Source organism: Dichotomopilus funicola, assembly GCF_033296635.1.
Source record: "Dichotomopilus funicola strain CBS 141.50 unplaced genomic scaffold C8A04scaffold_53, whole genome shotgun sequence".
Classification (NCBI taxonomy): Eukaryota; Fungi; Ascomycota; class Sordariomycetes; order Sordariales; family Chaetomiaceae; genus Dichotomopilus; species Dichotomopilus funicola.
Window position 1 is genome coordinate 49,554 of NW_026944074.1, and position 19,370 is coordinate 68,923.

A 19,370-nucleotide genomic window follows, 5' to 3' on the forward strand; every position below is an offset into this window, starting at 1 on the left:
CTCAAGGTGCGCATGATCTTCGTTTTTTTGGTTGCTGTGGTGGTGAAGGTACAGGCGATTTGGTTGTAGTCTCCAGTCGTGCGTCCATCTGTTCTTGAAGAGGATGCGTCCGAATATTGTAACCCTCATCGTGACCCGTTACCGGCCGTGCTTGCCAAAATGGCAGCGTTGTGATATTGAAGATTCATGTTTGTCCTCTCGGCAACAGCCTTGGCCCTGGCATATATTTCGGCGGTTCTGGGGTCATATTCTTCGAATATATCAAACGCGAGGCCCAGAACTTCATCTAACGCTGTCTTGGCCTTCTCGCCTTCCCGCAGCCTGTGGTACGTGGTGGCCAATCCATACAGCATGTACAGGGCGACCTTACCGCTCGGCCAAGAGTCCTTCTGTTGAAGCTGCAGATGCTCAACAGCTTGCTGGAAGTCTTCTTGGGCGGATTTGACGCGACTGAGGAACAGGTTGGTAAATGCGAAGCTGCTTTTTAGATGAATTTGAATGGAGGCGTAACGACCATCCGGCACAGTAAGGTCAGTAGGACTGATGTGCTTTTGGACTAAACTGGCGCATCGATTCAAAGCTGCGAGATGGAGTTGAAGATGAGGACCGCCTTGGCCAGTCAAGTTTGGGAACAGAATCCTACCAAGACTCCGAATGTCACCATTGAGCACTGCCACACCGCCACGGTACTTCGTACAGCACTGCCCAACTCCCTAATCCCACCCTGCAGGTAGGCATTGGTCTAGTAATCTACACACGTCTACTCTGCTTCCAAGTTCTAGCAGGCTACCCAAGTATCAAATTCAGCTGAAATGGACACAAGATAGAGGCAATCCAGCTGCGTGGTGGAACCGCTGCGGGACCCCAAGACATCGCTCGGAATGCCCAGCGGACTCCCAAGTGTTGTACTTCTTCCTATACTCTTCCCCCTTGACCAGGTACTGCATCCCCTGTTCTCGGTGTACTCCAAAACCCTCTCAACTTTAAAATACTTGTCGACTTGAGTCTCCTCAGTCGTAGAGCCAACCCCCCAGGAGAGAGCGTACACCGCCGAGAAATACCTCCCTACCTGTGACTATCGTCATAAGCTCTTTAGTATAATCATTTAGTACTTTTATAATCATTCTGACAAATTATAATTTATTCAAGGATTTGTGTTTAACTTCCCCTGAAATGCCACTACCATCTCTAAGTATCTAAACGTACCTAATCACCCTAAGTACCTCATGGACAGCCTCCAATAGCCATTCCTCGAAGTTTATGACAACGGCCCAGAGTACCTCGACCCCAAAAGCAAAACTTACCCTGGATTGCGTCTCAAAGAACATCATTGCAAAAGCTTTACTAGTACTTTTTAAACCTCAGGTCAGTACTATTCATTGAGCCTAATACAAAAAGGGGTTGATACAACCCAAACGTAGGTAATCACCTTACTTAAACGCCCTTAAAGTACTGACGGCAGTCGAACACTTTCTGAACCAGAAAGATCACACCAATTGCTTAAACAATATTCACAAGCTGTACAATGTTGCGAAGGTAGGATACTTACTAGAGAACGCTTAGAATCCCCTAGGACAACTGTACCTTATGTTATTCTAATAACTACGTAGACTATCTAGGTTCCTGCGTCTTTGCTAAACGCGGCGAATCGTACAAGGGCCAAGGTCTAAAAGACTCTGTACGGTAGGTGAGGGTCCTAGGTAGCAACAAGTGCCCTGACGTGCGTTGCAAACGCGTGGCCTACATACCTCCCTAACCTACTGAGCAGCCTTTCCAAGACCCTCTTAACGCCATCCTGTTAAGCCGGGGATTCTCCTGATCGTGACATTCTGCGCTGCGGCTTAATTAAGTATTTTGTCGCTCGCTTGCCAGGCCTCCGAAAAACATCTGGCCAAGTGAACCTCCGGGTGAGCGACCTTACCGCCGGGCGAGGCTACCAGCCGCTAGCCATCCTGGCCCATCCAAAACGGGTGCGATATGATGGTGCAGAATCAACCATTTCAAAAGGCCCCCTCCAGTCACTTGAAAAAATAGAAAACTGGTTGGAATTGCCCAAACCAAGTCACCAAGACAAAGATGGGTTTGAGGACTGGGTGGGGGTTTGGCGGCCTGCGTGTAAGTGCCCTGCTCAAGACAAAGGCCAATACTGTGTGACCCCCCCACGCCGGCTGATTGGTAGGCAGCCTCAATATCCGGGTAAGGCTTTGAAGACGAAGGCGGTCATGCGCCAAGCCTCCGGAATACCTGTGGTTAAAGGAACCGCCGCGCCAGGTTGCCGGTGGCTGGCCACACCGGCAACCTGGCCAACCAGGCCGGAAGCGGGGCTGGCGGGTGAACAATCAAGACTCCTCCAAAGGCCTCGCAGCCTCGCAACCCCCTTTCCCAACAAACATGGAACCATGTGGTCTGCAACAAATGATCCTGAACCAAAGAAACGCAAACGATAGAGAGACCTCGTGACGGCGGGTCGACTCATTGATTGGAATTCAGTGAACAAAGAGATGAAGAAAGGCTGGGGAGGTACTTACGGCTCAAGCCGTTTGAGTGAACATGGAATACGTGTTTGCTCACTGGATGCCACAGCCTCTCCAAGCGCTCGCGACTTGAGTTCCAAGTTTCGAGCCCTGTGGGCTGCCTCCAAGTTAATATAAAAACCCCGTTCTTTCCCATCCCACTCTTGACCACCGGTGAACCTCACAGAGCATTCGACGAAAACATTCCGGTAAGTCCCCTCCACGACGTGTTCCCCAAGTCTTAATATTAATCAACCCCAAGCAAGGATACCCAACAGACTTGCACCCCACTCCCGCGACCGCGCTAAAAGCACACCATTCACGCCACAACACCTCCCTCGAACCCCACCGGCTGACGAAAAGATCGGTACACGTATTACTCTCCTAAACTTACAGGTCGGAACGGGACTCCCCAACACAATGAGTATGAACGAGATGTCCCTGGAGACCGTCATACCGAGACATGCCAAATTCATCTCCAGAAACGGCCGTCTTAGTGAGAGTCCGGATAATAAAAACACGTGGGAGTACACGCGTTCTGTGGAAGTGCCAGCCATGGACGACACAAACGGAACAGCAGCCAACGACGCAGCGCCAGCCACGTCCATAGTCCGCCAGGTCTTCCACGGGGTTCCTAAAAACCCTGGACGTCTCGGAGCAGATGCTCGTGTATTTAGGGGTCCCGAAGGAGGCAGCCAGTGGTATATTGAAGGACGTATTTCTGGAACTGGACTCTCCTCGGTACAGGCCCCAAATCGGCCCTCCCCGTCCCCGGCGGTGTGATGCCTTGTCGAAAGTAAGAGCGCTTCCACATTTGGTCGCCCGTCAACTATCAACAGAGAGTGTGGCCCAAATCGACGATCCAATCCAGCGGGGTTCCCACGGCGAGCTTGATAAAAGCTCCCTCAACGGCACTGCTGAGCATAGAGTACTTCATTTGCTACGGACTCGTGCGAGTGTGTTACGTGACCTAGCGGCCACGTCAGAGGAGATAGAGGCAGTCTTCGCACTGCGTGAACTTAGAAACACCCAAAGGCGATAGTACCTGTGTCGCTGGAACCGGCACTGCGAGCCTCGTGGGAGCAAGAGAAGCAGCTCAGGCAACTAGACACAAGGCTCGGAATCGGGCGTTAGCCGTGACACCCAATGAAGGGAGGACATTAGAAACTCTCAGAAGTGGGGGAACGGGCGGGGCGTTATTAGCAGTTTCCTTTGTTCGGCCCCTCTTTTAGACAATCTCGAATCGTACTCCAATGCGCACTTCACCAGTTCCAGGCAATCTCTATTACATCAACTCGTCTTAACCTTGACAATTGTACATTCATATAGACTTATTAGCTTACCGTTCGTCACTGATGCTGAAGGGTTGAGCCTCACGGGCAGTGTCATGGTATGAAAAATGTCCATACGCTGCGAAAACAAAATCTTGACCTTTGCAATAACTATAAGCCCGGTGACGCGGCCTTCCGTTTCTGCATGCTCCCATTGACTTGTGCTGTAGCTTATTCTGCATGTAGGCCCCGTATTCGAACCACACCAACAAACAAACATTTGCAACAACGTTCCTGGGATCAGTGTGTGGAATAAGCCTTGTTTGGGCAACCTTAGGAATAACGGACTGTGTTGCTTGGCAGACCGAACCATTGCCGATCTCGGGGCTGTGTTGCAGTGCAAAGGATCGGTTTGTTGTGGCAGGAAACAATGTCTTTCCTCATAGGTGGTGGATTCAAAAGAGATGCATATAAACTGCGGACGTGAATGGCCGGTAGCCGGTTCCAAGGGATCGTCACAGTCCCTCGCCAGGTGCGTCTTGATTCAAATAATTACGGCAACAGATTTGATGCAAGAATCGCCTAGGTCGTAGTAAATCAATCCGCATCGGCTCAACCGATCATTTTGTCCTTTTCTCAAGCTTGTCATTGCCCAACCTGGTCGTTACCGGCGTGAACGTAGGGCCTTTTCAACCCGCTTACCGTTTGGCCTCATCAGATGTCCATGTAACACAACATAGCCTCCTCCTTCTATGCAGAGTTCTCTGTCGGAATCCTATTATTACGGCGCCCAGGAGTCCCAGTCCTCGCACTACAAGACTTTCTGTTTCCTCAGCATCAACACCTTGAACATCCAGCAACACACGGCGACAAGCGACCCCCCCACAACTCACAATGGCACGCTTCCCACTCCCTCTCCTTCCACGCATCGTCTTCGGCATCATCGAACCCATCATCCTGTGAGTAATTACCTTCAACCCACGAATGGCCCATCATACAAAGCAAAAAGGCCTAATAAACCGCTGCCGTCCAGTCTTCGGCAGTATTTCGTCAACAGAAGCGCCACCATTAACTCCGACTTGACGGGGCCCGCCATTGGCGCGGTGCTGCAGCTAGTTAATCTCATCCTGCTGCTTGCGCCCATTTCAGTCATGTGCTGCTTCTCGAGGGACCCGAGGACAGTCAAGTGGTATTTGACTGCAAAGGTACTTGCGGATTGTTTGCACGCCAGTGCTTCATTTATGGTTTTCAGTTATGAGCCCCCATTTGGCTCGTTGGAATGGAACGACAAAGTCTGGGTCAATGTGTGGGGAAGCTTGGGGCGGGCTCTGTTGAGGCAGTTGACTTTACTGGGCGTTTTTGGTTCGGTGTCTGCGGAGGACGATGGTAAGGATGGTGAAAAGAAGAACGCATGATGGGCGGCGCTGCCCGGGTGGTGAGCGTGTATTGGGATGGTTTGGCCTGCTTTACGACCCTGTTGCAGGCTTAACGAGTGATCATAACAGCAGCGGAGAGGCGGTGTTTACTCTGTAACAAATACCCTAACCCTCGATTCTATCCTTGTCTTCCGTCTGAAGTGAGATCTGCGGTCTGGTGGGTCGAAGGCACACAAAGAGAATCCTGTGGACATGCGACACGCAATACCGACCGGCTCGCCGGCACACAGGCTGATCGGGGGCAAAGTGTTCAACTCCAACGAGAATCTTTCCCATCGAATCCCCCATTTTTGTGTTGTCGTGTTCTGCCGCCCTTCCATCTCGCCCTTTTTAACAGCTTTGGATTTTGGACAACCGCAGAGCGGGGACGACGCAGCCTTGTGGGCCCGCTAACTCGTGCCAGGTTATCACTGCCGCGCGGGAACCCCTGTGCCACCTTTCGTCATCGATTTGTGCCAACATCTGGCGAAGCGGTTCTTGGTTTCTCTTCGACTGTGGGCCAAGAAACCTCCACAAGATCGGATTCCCGGCCTTAATCCTCCAGTTTTTCCCAACCCCACGGCCGTTTCAGGGGTCTTTCTACCATCATGACTTGGGAGTTGAACCGCCGCCGGTGGCTTCGATCGCTCAACAGCCGCTTCATCTACGGCCGCATTGTACGTTCCACTCCCACGCCCTATTTCCTCACATTCGTCGATCGCCACTCTTTCCTGCAGCTGCTATGTAACCGTCTTCCTCGGGCCCCAGCACCTCCCAGCCTAACCTTTACACTCTCCTTTTTGCAGCTAGGCGTTCCGTGAATGTCAGAAACCCACAACAACCAGATGCTAACCGGAATGCGTCAATCTCTCAGCCGCTGTTGCACGCGATCATATTCTTTATCGAGATGGCTCTCTTCGCCCGGCTCACCAGCCGGTTCAACGCGTATTACGAGGAACGACCCCGTACGTTACCGTCCCCATCGAAGCTTCCATATCCCCCAATCTCATCATGCTAACAAACCGACTACCAGTCCTCACCATGATGGTGACCAACTCCATCCTCGGCGGCATCGCCGACACAGTAGCACAAACCATCACCTCGATCCGCGAACGTGCCGTCCGAAAACACCCCGGAGGTCGACTCAACCCGCGCGAAGACGCCCTCGCCATCGAAATCCACGAGCTCGACCGCAAGAACCCCTTCACCGACCGCGAGCTAATCCCCGAGTCCAAGATCCTCCCGCCGCCTTTCGACTTTGAGCGTCTGACCCGCTTCATGGCCTACGGCTTCTGCATGGCGCCGCTGCAGTTCCGCTGGTTCAAGTTCCTCGAGCGCACATTCCCGATTACTAAGACGGCTGCGTTCGGCCCGGCGATGAAGAGGGTTGCGTTTGATCAGTTGATCTTTGCGCCGTTCGGTGTCGCGGCTTTCTTCACTGTGATGACGGTGGCCGAGGGTGGTGGGAAGCGCGCTGTGTATCACAAGATGCGGGACATGTACGTCCCGACACTTAAGGCCAACTATGTGCTTTGGCCTGCTGTGCAGGTTATCAATTTCCGGCTTATGCCGGTGCAGTTCCAACTGGTGAGTTATACTTTACTCGACCTCCCGGTACTGCGATTAGTTCTACCTTGGCCAGTTACTGACCAAATTTTGTCTTAGCCCTTTGTTTCGACTGTCGGTATCGCTTGGACAGCGTATCTCTCTTTGACGAACGCGGCGGAGAACGTTCAGGAGCAGCGTGGGGCCGATAGATCCGACGTTAGGCTTCCCTGAGTTGTTGATCGAGGAAAACAACAAGTTTTGCGAGATTGGGTAAAAAACCTCCTACACTTCGGGGTTCACTTGGGAGGAACACAATTGGAATGGAGGACATTGAGTGATCGGACCTTCATAGTTGGATAACGGCGTACCGGCGTTAGGGATACACAGAGTTGTTGTTTTTCTGCTTGCTTGTTCCGGGACATGCAGTTTGAACGTGAATGTCTGAGGCGCTTCGACCGATCGGGATACGCCACCCTTCACTTCCATTTCGTTGAGGTTGGGTTGATCCGAAATCCCTCATATCAAGAATCCCGTTGGCCAAAACATGCCGATAGGATTCACCGGGGTTTGAGTGGTTAAGCATAATTCCGCAGCCAAGGCTGCATCGACATCCGACTCTGAGGCTTTGTGTCCGCGGTTCTATTTTGTGACAAGACATGCGTCGGAGTCGGAAGCAATAGCCGAAAATCGGAGCGAATGGTTGCCCCCACGTTCCATTTGTTGAGAAGCATCGGAGACAGCATACAGGTGGTGCCTCTTCGCAATTGTTCACGATGTTTCAAATGATCCAACCGGGAAAAAGTAGAGCATGAAAGCATGCTGATTTATCGCGCTTCAAGTACCTATGAATAGAGACAATTAAAGCACACCACGGGTTCTTTGGCTTCGAGGTCGTTGTAGCGTCTGTTGTGCATCCCAGAGCGCCATCAGCCAACCATTAAGCGACGTCACAGCACAGCTTCATGGTGACCCCACCATCTTTTATGACCCCTCCGTCCCGCTGCCCCTCCATTCCACCAGCTCAGCTCAACCATCACTGCGCCTTTTAAACAAGCTCCGTGGCCCATAAATCGCCGGATCCCTGATTCTGGCTTCTGTTGCACGACGAAGAGCTCCGTTTGTCACCAATTGCCCCGCACAACTCTCCAAGATGTCTCTGGCCAACAAGCTCTCGATCGAGGATGTCGACCTCAAGGGCAAGCGCGTCCTGATCCGCGTACGTTCCAAACCCCGACGCCTGATTTTTTCCCCTTCGAGTTGGCCCTCCGTGCCGCGCATCGCAGATCCCTAACAGCCCCCTTCATAGGTCGACTTCAACGTCCCGCTGGACGCCGACAAGAAGGTCACCAACCCGCAGCGCATCGTCGGCGCCGTCCCCACCATCAAGTACGCCATCGACCATGGCGCCAAGGCCGTCGTGCTCATGTCCCACCTCGGCCGTCCCGACGGCAAGGTCAACCCCAAGTACTCGCTCAAGCCCGTGCTCCCGGAGCTCGAGAAGCAGCTCGGCAAGTCGGTGACCTTCGCTCCGGACTCTGTCGGCCCGGAGGTTGAGGAGATCGTCAACAAGGCCGACAACGGCGATGTTGTGCTCCTTGAGAACTTGCGCTTCCATATTGAGGAGGAGGGTAAGGGTGTTGATGCCGACGGCAACAAGGTCAAGGCCGATAAGGCCAAGGTTGAGGAGTTCCGCAAGGGCTTGACCAAGCTCGGTGACATTTACATCAGTACGTTCCTTATCGCTCGCTGAATTCGTACCCGCAGTACTAACAACAACAACCCGCAGACGACGCCTTCGGCACCGCCCACCGCGCTCACTCCTCCATGGTCGGCGTCGACCTCCCGCAGAAGGCCTCCGGCTTCCTCATGAAGAAGGAGCTCGAGTACTTCGCCAAGGCGCTGGAGTCGCCCAAGCGCCCCTTCCTCGCCATCCTCGGCGGCGCCAAGGTGTCCGACAAGATCCAGCTGATCGACAACCTGCTGGACAAGGTCAACACGCTCATCATCTGCGGCGGCATGGCCTTCACCTTCAACAAGGTGCTCGACGGCATGTCGATCGGTAACTCCCTCTTCGATGAGGCCGGCTCCAAGACGGTGCCCCAGCTGATCGAGAAGGCCAAGAAGAACAACGTCAAGGTCGTCCTACCCGTCGACTACATCACCGCCGACAAGTTCGACGCCAACGCCAACACCGGCAAGGCCACCGGTGCCGAGGGCATCCCCGACGGCTGGATGGGTCTGGACTGCGGTGACGAGTCGGTCAAGCTGTACAAGGCTGCCATTGACGACGCTGAGACCATCCTGTGGAACGGTCCGGCCGGTGTGTTCGAGTTCGACAAGTTCGCTTCCGGCACCAAGGCTACCCTCGACGCGGCTGTCGCTGCGGCCGAGGCGGGCAAGATCGTCATCATCGGTGGTGGCGACACTGCGACTGTTGCTGCCAAGTATGGCGTGGAGAAAAAGCTCAGCCATGTGTCGACTGGTGGCGGCGCCAGCTTGGAGCTGCTGGAGGGCAAAGAGCTGCCCGGTGTTGTCGCGCTGAGCGAGCGCCAGTAGGTCTTGCCTCTTGTGGGTAGGGGTTGTTGATAGCTGGTCAGATAGTAACAGGACTAGATGGGCAAGGCTATGAATACAAATGATCTCCATGCAAAGCATCGTAACGACTGGGTCGGACTTTCTCCTTGTGAGTTGGATGTACGTGTTTCAAGGCTTGAATTTGACTGCTCCACCCTGTACTGTGAACGACCGCATCACTGTAAAACCCGCCCTAGCCTTTCACCAAGGTTTTGGTTGCCGCAGATGTGGTCGACCCAAGCAAACTTGTTCATTTACCGTCTATTTCGACCCCATAAACCAGCCCGGATGTACAACGTACACATATCACCATGAGACAGCTCCTAGTTCCCTCTCCCCGCGTAACTCACCTCCCCCCTCACCGCTTCTTCGCCGCCTCGACCTTCTTCAGTTCCTCCCTGTAGGCACGCAATATGTCAGCATAATTTCTCCTACTTGCAACTCTGTCCCCCTCAAGCGCTCCCATTGTCATCACATCCGTAGGTTAGGGGTTCAAAAACATACTTAAGCTGCGCCGAAAAGTCATCACTCGTGTCGTCATCATCCCACGACTCCTCCCACAAATGCTGTGGCGCGCCGCTGCCGTTGGCCGCTTCGGTCTCTTCCGGTTCCCAATCTGTTCACGTAGCACGGTCTGTTAGCGTCCCGATATCCCTTCCATATCCTCCATAGCAATCGGTTGGGTAGGGCTAGGTTTGGAAGCCAAACATACCCTCGACCGGGAAGTCCTCAAATTCGTCGTCCTCCTCTAGCGCAGCCGACTTTTGCTCCACTGTGGGCTGTTGGTCGGGTTTGGGCTCGGCGACGTTGTCGTTCTTGGATTGCGCGGGATTTTGCGAGGGGGCCATTGTGTTTGTGGATGTTGGTCTCTGCTTGGGGAGGTAAAGAAGGTGGACAGGGTCGGTTTGGTGGGTTGAAGGGATGGTTCGGGGAATGGTCAGCGTCGGGGAATGCGGTGGAAGGCGATCGATCGATTGGTTCGTTGGGTCGGTAGCGGGGTTTGATTGGGGGTTGAGTTATGGTTTCTTCGGTATCAAGTATGGGGTTGATAGTTTCGGTGTTGCGAAGACAGAATCGTGCGACACGGATGAGCGATACTTGTTAATGGGCGGTTGGGTTGGTGTTTATCGAAGCCGAAGGGCGGAATGAAGCTCTAGCTCGCGGCATCCCGCCAGGGATGGTGGGGCAGCCATTGCGGTTCGGTGCACGGACCACATCGAATGTGCACTCTAAACGCCAAATAAACGCCTATTTGTATTCTTTTGTCGGACAAGTGATAAAGTTTTAGGGATTTTTGTTGCGTGATATTAGAAACCTTATCTTAGCTTTGTTTTGTGAAGTACTTATTGGAATCGGAGGTTTTCTTGCCAGTCCTTAAGTGCTTTACCTACACCGAAACATAATTAATCCAGCGCTGTTACTAAAATGTAACACTGTAACACTTATAATGGAATCAACAAAATACTAATTACCTAAAACTCGGAACTCATTCACATCGGTACCGGCATCCAAATATCGTGAAACCAACCGCTCCGTAGGACGGCAGCAGTCAGGTATATTAGAAAACGCTTTCAGCTCCTCAAGCTTGCCTTCGAAGGAACCCGGAGGCTGATGATGTATGTGAAGTGAGAAACATGTGCAGAATAGACGAACACCAACATTCAGGGGAGTATCTCGTTTTTGGCTGCGGTTACGGCCGTTAAAACGCAAATACAACAACGCGGGCTAGAATTGCTTATTTTATCATATTCATCTTTACCTTCAACAATGACGTGAGTGTTGACGTCCGCCCTCTGCCTCGCCAGACTCTTCACCACTCTATACTCCTGACTAGTGAAATATCTCCAGAGCAAAGTCGGACTCGTTACATGTGTTTTAGTCCTACGAAATTGTTTTGTTGTTTCAAGTTTTCTCCGGTGATGACAATTCTATCATGTTTTCTGTTCTTCCTCGCCGCTCGCCTGTAACCCTCCAAACCCCTCATGCAGCCGCGCCTGACCAACGGCATGATCTCAAATGTGACGCACCTCTGACAGGCGACCTCTCGGATGATTGAGACTGTTGGACATGCCTATGCACCTGGCCGGCGTTTGCTCTGAGTGTCATTGGCGCCCACTGAGGCCTCCTGCATGCAACTGCGATTGCCCCAAGCATACAGGAACAACCCAGTCACCAACAGCTTTGCTACGCCATACCTGCCCATACACCATTCCGTCAAACCATAAAGGCGGCCGTAATCCTGTTGTGTTTAAAGCTCCTTAATATCATCAACATCCAGCAGGACTGGTCCTGAACGTGATTCCGTTCCTAGGGTCATCATTCAGTCGACAACATGGCCGAAGTTTCAGGTAGCCAAGTCGCTCCCATATCTCCTGATGCCAATGAAGCACAAAGGGTTACGGCGAACTCTCTCGTCCAAGAATACCTCCTGGAGCACTTCCCATTCTACCGCGAGCTTCACGAGCTCCGGGAACAGGCAAGTACCTATGCCCTCGACTCCTCCTCTAGTATTCCATCCCGGACTGACAACAATACCCAGGGCTGGAAAAGCGATGCAGGGGATGCCTTCTTCAAAAAGCAACGCCAGCGCGCCGACAAGGCCAGTGCCAAAGATAAGGCCGGCTTTTACAATATGATGCGCCTAATTGGGTTTGAGCTCGACAAGGAAACGAGGGCTCTCACCATTCAGGGTCGTAGCAACTCCCGCCCGGCCATCCTCGATCTCTGTATGGCTCCGGGCGGTTTCTCCTCGGCCGCCCTCCGCTGCAACCCGTCCGCGCTGCTCCGCGGCATCTCACTCCCGCCCTCGCAGGGAGGCCACGAGATGCTCCTCGGCGAGTCCTGGTCCGAGACAGACCCTGAGGCCGATATTTACATCTCCTTCCGCGACATCACTCTCCTGGCCGAGGAGATGGGTACTCCCCTATCCAGCATCCCAGCGGAACACGCCGACGCCGCATCTTTCTCGTCCGACCGGCCATTCCTCGAGCAACAATTCGACCTCGTCTTTTGTGACGGCCAGGTCCTTCGTATGCATGAGCGGTCGGATTGTAAGTCAGCATCCTCCCATTTCGGATGTTCTTAAAGTCAACTGACAACTTTATGCTTCCCTAGACCGCGAAAACTTCGAGGCCTCACGCCTTTTGACATCCCAACTCGTCCTTGCCCTCCAGCGCATTCGCTCAGGCGGCACAATGGTTATCCTGCTCCACAAAGCCAATGGTTGGCAATCTGTGTTCCTGATGTACACATTCGCCGCTTTCACCGACCACATAAGGCTGTTCAAGCCACTGAAGGCACATAAAACACGTTCATCGTTTTACTTGGTTGCGAAGGGCGTGCACCCGGAGTGTGAGGCCGCGTTGGGGGCAGTGCGGCAATGGAAGGCAAAATGGAGGATGTCTACTTTTGGGCTGGGTGATGGTGACGACGATGAGCCGGATGAGGCGAAACTAGAGGTATTGGAGAGCGGAGGGGAGGAGAAAGTCAAGGCTGTGTTACAGGAGTTTGGACCTGCCTTAGTGAAAATGGTAGAACCTGTTTTTAGAGTACAGGCGGAGGCGTTGAAGAAAGCAACTTGGATGAAGAAGAAGAAGACTTAATGTAACTGGCCGAGATCTTGATCCAGCAAGGCGACGGCCCAGGTTGGGCGAGAAAAGCGAGAGGGAGAGGAGAGAAAGTGAGGTTTTGTCCTATATACAGGGTTAGGGTTAGCGTAGGGTACAAGTACAGTTTCAATCATCAGCAAACTTTCCTGTACGAGACCCTAACTTTGCTGAGTCACCAACCCGGCCCACGATGGAGGTGAAATACGAAGTAGTGCTTCCAGATTCACGCTCACGGCCTCCCACAAGAACAACATCTTCTTGGCTTCTTGACCTCAGAGCGACTAGTTTTGGATCCTTTCGAGCGGACAGAGAAGATTTCTGAGCAAAATCGGGGGAAAAAGTCGAGCCTCCGGACTATTTCGGCAATTTTGCATCCTTTCGAGATTCGATCGGAATCTGACTTGGAGACATCAGCCTCCGAGCCTTGCCCCACTGTACACAGGACCAAGCACTTGCCAAGGTGGCAACTGAGCTGCGGCAGGACAAGCATGGTGCTCCTTCCATTCCAGCGAAGGAATGGCTCTGCATCTGCCTGTAAAATAAGGCGGCTTGGATGATATTCGGGGCCGAGGGGCATTCAATTGCCCCAACCAGGAAAACAATATCAATTTGCATTTTCCCCAGCCTCGTTCGGTCCGCGTCTCGTCGTAATCGTCTACAGGCTTGGCGGGGCATTTCAAGATCTTGCGTTCCCGCAAAATTGGGTCGGGTCGCGGTTTTGGCGGGGTCAGCGTCAGAATTGCCTTCGTCAGCTTTTTGCTCAGCCGGGAACGAGGCGCTCGCTTCGACAAGGGTACGGCTGTTGTCGCAAGGCCGAGACCACACAGATTCTCGCAATCCGGGGGGCCGAACGAGTCGTTTCTGACCCGTCGCAGCCGGGTGCGCCGGATTGTTGTCCTGCGGGCCGCGAGTTGTTGTTCTGGCGCTTACAGGCCGTTTTGGGCTTTCTTTTTCTTCTTTTGTCCCAATTCTTCGTTTCCCTCGTTTTCTTTCCTGGCATCCACCTTCTTATTAATCTCTTGATCCCCCGTCACGAGATTGCTGACCTATCCTTGCTCCTTACCTCATTCCTCCCCACGCGACCTCGTCCAGCCGAAATTTGAACGATCCCCAAGCCCGCGGACGCCATGTCCGCCATCCGCTCATGGTTCCGCGGCCCGTCCGCCGCGCCGAGCCCCAAGCCCTCGTCGAAAACGCAGAGCCCAAGCGAGAGCACCGCGACGCTGAATGGCAAGCCGGCGGCTGCGATCTCCCCGGCGGAGTGGGAGGCCGAACTCCTCGATGACGCGCTGGCCGCTGCGGGGCGCATCATGAACGATGACATCGACGGGGCTGAAAGGCTGCTGCTTTTGCGCGAGGATGCCTCGACGTTTCACCAGCTCGGGTTGGGCGTTTCAACGTTTATGAAGAGTATCTTAGGGTTCGAGAAGGAAATCATGACAGAGGCGGCGAACCGGTTGAACACGACGGAGAATAGGGCGTGGAATGATATGAAGAAGGCACAGAAAGAGGCGGCTGCAGGGACGGGCAGTGTGAGCAAGATTTATCCTCCGGGGTCTGAATATGCGCTGGTCAACGCGGAAGCGCAGCTGATGAATGCTGTGGTCGGGGTGATGCACGAGAGCTTGACCGAGGCTGTCAGGGGATTTTACAAGTTGCGGAAAGCATACATCACGCTAGATGGGATCACGGAGGCGGAACGGAAATATTTGAGTACGGTCGGGGGACAGACGGAGGCGGCTGCCCCCGTCCCGAAAAGACCGAGCTTTGCGGAGGACCCGATGCCGGGCACGTTTGACGAGGCCGAGTTTGGGGATTTGGAGTCGAAAACACCCACGCCCAAGGCCAAGGAGGAACCGGCCAGTGTTCCAGAAGCCACAGATATTTCCACGGTTGATCAGGATGCCACCATCCTCAACGAAAAGCTGGGCGAACTGGCCATCTCTGGAAAAACGCAAGCACCACCCGAATTGGGCGCAAACGGCACACAAACTCCCAACAACGCAGCATTTGACGAGGTCAATAAATCGGGCGCTGATAAGGCCCTGTTTACGTCTAGCGCCGACATCTTCGTCCACAGCGGCGCCAATATGTGCTTTGGCATCCTCCTACTCATTCTCTCCATGGTCCCACCAGCATTCTCCCGCTTGCTGTACGTGATTGGCTTCAAGGGCGACCGCGACAGAGGCCTCAAGATGCTGTGGCAATCCGCGAAGTTCCCCAACATCAACGGCGCCATGTCGGCGCTCGTCCTGCTCAACTACTACAACACCTTCCTCGGCATGGCTGACATCCTCCCTCCCGAGCACGATATTGACGACATCACGGCCCCCGATGCCGAAGGCGACCGTCCACGCACTAGCGGGAGCAGTCGCAGCGCGAACGAGATCGAGACCGTTAGCTACCCTCGTGAGATGTGCTCGGCGCTTCTTGCCGCCATGCGCGAGCGATACCCCGAATCACGCCTGTGGCGCCTCGAAGAAGCACGGGTTCTGGCCAACTCGCGGCAGCTGGATGAAGCCATTGCCCTGTTGCGTGACAACGCCGACAGTAAGATGCTGCAGATCACGGCGCTCAACAACTTTGAACTGAGCATGAGTTCCATGTACACGCTCGACTGGTCGTCGATGCGGGACAACTTTCTACGCTGCGTCGAGCTGAACAACTGGAGCCACGCGCTTTACTACTACATTGCGGGCTGCGCCTCGCTCGAGCTGTACCGTGATGCATTCCACGCTGCCGCAACGACCACCGATGAGCGGGAGAAGAGCGTGCTCCTGACGGAAGCGCAGAAGCAGAAGAAGGTCGCGGAGGAGTATCTGCGCAAAGCGCCCACGGTCGCAGGCAAGAAGCGCTTCATGGCGCGCCAGCTGCCATTCGAGGTGTTTGTCGGCCGGAAGCTAGCGAAATGGGAAGAGCGGGCCAAGAATCTCGGGGTCGATCTCGCCGATGCCGTGGCGGTCTGTCCAGCGGTGGAGATGATCTTCCTGTGGAACGGCCCCAAGCGCATGGGCGTCAAGTACTTGGAAAAGGCGCGGACGCTCATCGCGTGGGAGCGGTGCACGGCGCCCGCGGACAAGTTGGCCAAGATCCGGGAGGAGACGGATGAAGTGGCCATTGGGACGCTGGCGGAATCTGCGCTGCTCAGGCAGCTCGGCAGGGGCGCCGAGGCCAAGGCGTTGGTTGAGCCCCTGCTGATGATGGATCGGTATGTATCTATGTTATGCTTCTGCATGGACCCAACCCAGGGTCCCTCCCTTACCCTTGTTCCACGTTATTTGGATCCGACGCTAATCCTCATTCTTTTTTTTTACTTTTCTTTGCAGGAATCTTTTCAAGGGCCCAACACGAGATGATTACTGCCAGGCTGCCGCGCACTACGAAATGGCCGCCGTTGCATGGATGGGCGTCCGCGACAGGGAGTCGTGGCCCCAGGGTACCGCGGAAGAAATCCAGGCGTTCCGGAAGCAGAAGGTGGATGAGTGCCAGCAATTCTTGGACAAGGTGTCCAAGTGGGAGGCGTTTGTGCTGGATGCGCGGTTTGGGTTGAGGGTCAAAGCCGGGATGGAGACGGTTTTGTGGTTGAAGGCGAGGAAGGGGTGGGCATGAGGTTGAAGGTTTGCTGGTTGGTGCAGAATGGCGTTTGGGAGAACTCTTGCATAAATTATTGCGTGCGGGGACAATTTACACTATGGGGTACAGTACAACTGGGGATACTTAGAGTTATGTGTCTTCGGATTTCTATCATACACGGGCGGGGTTATGAGATAGAACAGGGTGACTAGGTCGTAGGTAGTATTAACTACTACCTTGTATAGTAACCAGTGTGTGTTGATGGATTCTGCGAATCTAGCAAACCGTTAACCATCCTCTCATAACGCCATGCACGCCCGCTTCAAAGTGAAACAAGCCTGAACTTAGTCTGCCGCAATACCCGCCCTGAAACCATCCCGCAAAAACAAAACAAAAATAAAATACAAAGAACCCATCAACCCCTCATAGTTAAACCCTCAACCCCTCCCACTCCCCTTCCCTCTCCTCTTCCCCCTCCACCCCTCAACCCCCCCCCCCCCCCCCCCCCCCCCCCCCCCAACCTCCCCGGCCTTCTTCTCCCCCCGTTCCCTAACCCGATGCTTCTCCGCCTCCTCCCTCAAATCCCCCATCACATCCCCCCCCAAACTCGTCCCACACACCCAATCCACCACTCCCCAACTCCCAAAGTTCCCGGCTCCAGCCCCGCTTCTGGCCTTGGTTCTCTTGCCTGCAGCGGCATAATGCACCGCTGTTCGCCTCACCATCCCGCCCATGACTATCCCGGGAATGATGGTATACCCGGAATGGGAGAGGGTTTCTTCCAGTGTGGTGAGGGCTATGAAGAGGAGGTAGGTTAGGAGATGCAGGTTGTGGCTGGGGGTTGAGTAGTGCAAGGCTAGGGCGGGGAGGTAAACCGGGAGGAAGTGGTGCAGGAGGTAAGGGAGTGGGTGGTCGGTTTTGAGTTGGAGAGAGAATGGTGGGGAGCCGGCGCGGGCGTGGGCGTGGTTGGTGTGGAGGCTTGTGAGGGTGCGGGAGGGGGTGTTGGAGGAGGTGTGCGTGCCGCGCGTGGTTGTTGGTAAGGGGTGGCCGTGGAGGAGGTAGCGGTGGATGGTGTAAGTGAGGAGTTCGCGGGCGGTGAAGAGGATGGCGAGGTGTTTGATGATTTGCCAGGGGAGTGGTAAGGTCGTGGAGGTGCGGAAGACGGGGGATTTGGTGAGGGTTGCGAGGCTGAGGGAGAAGCCTGCTTCGACGGCTGTTTCGAGGGCTAGGTTGAAGAGAGCGAGGGCGAGGAGTCGGCTGAGGGATTTGGCGTCGCGCGGGGGCAGGGCGGAGGCACCGTTGTATTTGATGTCCTTTGCTAGGGACGGGACGAGGGTGTCAAAGGCGAGGAAGAGGAGGGAGGGGGCGAGCCAGAAGATGAGGCGGAGGGCGGTGATGCCGAGGATCTCGATTTTGAGCGGGGAGTGGCTCAGGACGAGGGTTGACCAGGTCATGTAGAAGAAGACGAGGTTGAGAGAGGTTGACCATGAGGTTAGGGAGGTTGAGAAAAAATATGACAAGAAGGGGAGAGATAATAGTATGTCCATTTTGTGAGTGTTTTGGTAATTCGGAGTTTTGGTTGGTATTTTGGTATTTTGGTATTTTGGTAGATGAATGTGTAAATATTTGTAGGAACTTTCGTTGAGCCCTTTTTCGTGATTATGTTCCTGATTTAAGTCTTTGGGGAGCTGTCTTTTAAAATTCTAACAGATATATAACTGCAGTTCGACTTCTTTATTCCTCATTGACACCCGTCACTTTAGCTGTGAGCTGAGGGGCTGTGACTTTGTTTGGGCCAAACTGTGGTATGACGTCAATGACAACCCAGAACCAAGAACATCGGGGACAAAGCGGTCTGGGACGGCAGAATTGGCCTCAACTCCAGGGTCTCAGGGTCAGGGGCAAGAAAGCTCGAGCCGTCCTCGCAATCCCAACCTCAATCAATCTCGATCTCGGAACGGCCAGGGAACTCTGGGCCGCGGCCCTCCTTCGATCGCCCGGATGGCGGCTGCTGGTTCCCGTAAACGCTCAACAAATATATTTTCTCTGGAAATTCCGCTGTTCCCTCTCTCGCCTGTGGAGTTGAGTTGGGACCCCCACCCCGGCTCCGGACCTGGATTGGTCCCACCGACCCAGGCCTTCGGATGACAGCAGCGGAAATTGCCGCTTCGCTTCCAACCCACGCATTTTCGGTTGTTCATCTCGCGAAAGGAAGCCATGAGAGCCGGAAGCTTCGATACATTTCAGCCGTTGGGCAGCAGCGTGGGAGAGGGGTAAGGAACCAAAGTGCTGGGACGATTTTCTCCTTTTTCTTCTTCGCTGCGCCCCTCTTTTGGTCGGGGGTTTCTCTGGGAAATATCCGGGTTGGCGTTGGTGTGGACCGGACCGGGGATTGAATCGCCTGCAGGATATTCAGGGGTTCAAAGCTCGGGCCACTTATCGGAGGGGGAGGTCAGTGCGAGCTGCTTCACGCAGGCACACTGCAGCGCGCCTTCCCTCCTGCATCCCCCCGCGCATGCAGCCGGGAGAATTTTTCATCACTTTGTGCTCCGTCGTCTCGTCGAATTGGGGAGCACAAGGAGGTAGGCGTTCCAGAGTTTTTATTCCTAGCGGACAATTGGATCTCGTCCGCCTTGGGCTCCCCATTGTGTCTCATCCCATCCCGGTGGCATCTTGGGCATCTCGGTCTGATTTGACCTCCCTTGTCGAGCTTGTCGTCCACCAGACCCGAACGGCGCAACAATCCCAGGAAATACCCCCGGATCGACTCCACACTGGCGCGGGTCGCTCGCGGCTCTTGAACTCCACTGGCCAATACCCCGTGAGCCCGGGACGACTTGGCGCGTTTTTTTCCCCAGGAGCCCAGCA

At 54.2% G+C, this 19,370-nt stretch overlaps 6 protein-coding genes across 6 annotated transcripts; 4 read left to right on the forward strand and 2 right to left on the reverse strand.

Moving 5' to 3' along the window:
* Positions 1-4,536: 4,536 nt before the first annotated feature.
* C8A04DRAFT_13777 (uncharacterized protein) lies at positions 4,537-5,199 on the forward strand (the record flags this gene model as incomplete). The annotated part of the gene is made up of 1 exon (XM_062777849.1): positions 4,537-5,199. One exon carries the CDS (start codon positions 4,537-4,539, stop codon positions 5,197-5,199), a length of 663 nt encoding a protein of 220 aa, XP_062635130.1.
* A 608-nt stretch (positions 5,200-5,807) lies between these two features.
* Positions 5,808-9,303, forward strand: C8A04DRAFT_38806 (phosphoglycerate kinase; the record flags this gene model as incomplete). The annotated part of the gene is made up of 5 exons (XM_062784351.1): positions 5,808-5,876; positions 6,074-6,164; positions 6,233-6,786; positions 8,054-8,474; positions 8,534-9,303. The coding sequence occupies 5 exons, from the start codon at positions 5,808-5,810 to the stop codon at positions 9,301-9,303; spliced, it is 1,905 nt and encodes a 634-aa protein (XP_062635131.1).
* Positions 9,304-9,679: 376 nt separating this feature from the next.
* Positions 9,680-10,169, reverse strand: C8A04DRAFT_30605 (DSS1/SEM1 family-domain-containing protein; the record flags this gene model as incomplete). The annotated part of the gene is made up of 3 exons (XM_062781438.1): positions 9,680-9,719; positions 9,826-9,937; positions 10,034-10,169. The coding sequence occupies 3 exons, from the start codon at positions 10,167-10,169 to the stop codon at positions 9,680-9,682; spliced, it is 288 nt and encodes a 95-aa protein (XP_062635132.1).
* Positions 10,170-11,653: 1,484 nt separating this feature from the next.
* Positions 11,654-12,923, forward strand: C8A04DRAFT_13794 (uncharacterized protein; the record flags this gene model as incomplete). Its single annotated transcript, XM_062777855.1, has 2 exons — positions 11,654-12,371; positions 12,436-12,923. 2 exons carry the CDS (start codon positions 11,654-11,656, stop codon positions 12,921-12,923), a joined length of 1,206 nt encoding a protein of 401 aa, XP_062635133.1.
* Positions 12,924-14,056: 1,133 nt separating this feature from the next.
* C8A04DRAFT_38808 (uncharacterized protein) lies at positions 14,057-16,538 on the forward strand (the record flags this gene model as incomplete). Its single annotated transcript, XM_062784352.1, has 2 exons — positions 14,057-16,137; positions 16,256-16,538. The coding sequence occupies 2 exons, from the start codon at positions 14,057-14,059 to the stop codon at positions 16,536-16,538; spliced, it is 2,364 nt and encodes a 787-aa protein (XP_062635134.1).
* Positions 16,539-16,939: 401 nt separating this feature from the next.
* On the reverse strand, positions 16,940-18,049 carry C8A04DRAFT_13780 (uncharacterized protein; the record flags this gene model as incomplete). Its single annotated transcript, XM_062777851.1, has 1 exon — positions 16,940-18,049. The coding sequence occupies one exon, from the start codon at positions 18,047-18,049 to the stop codon at positions 16,940-16,942; it is 1,110 nt and encodes a 369-aa protein (XP_062635135.1).
* Between the last annotated feature and the right edge of the window lie 1,321 nt (positions 18,050-19,370).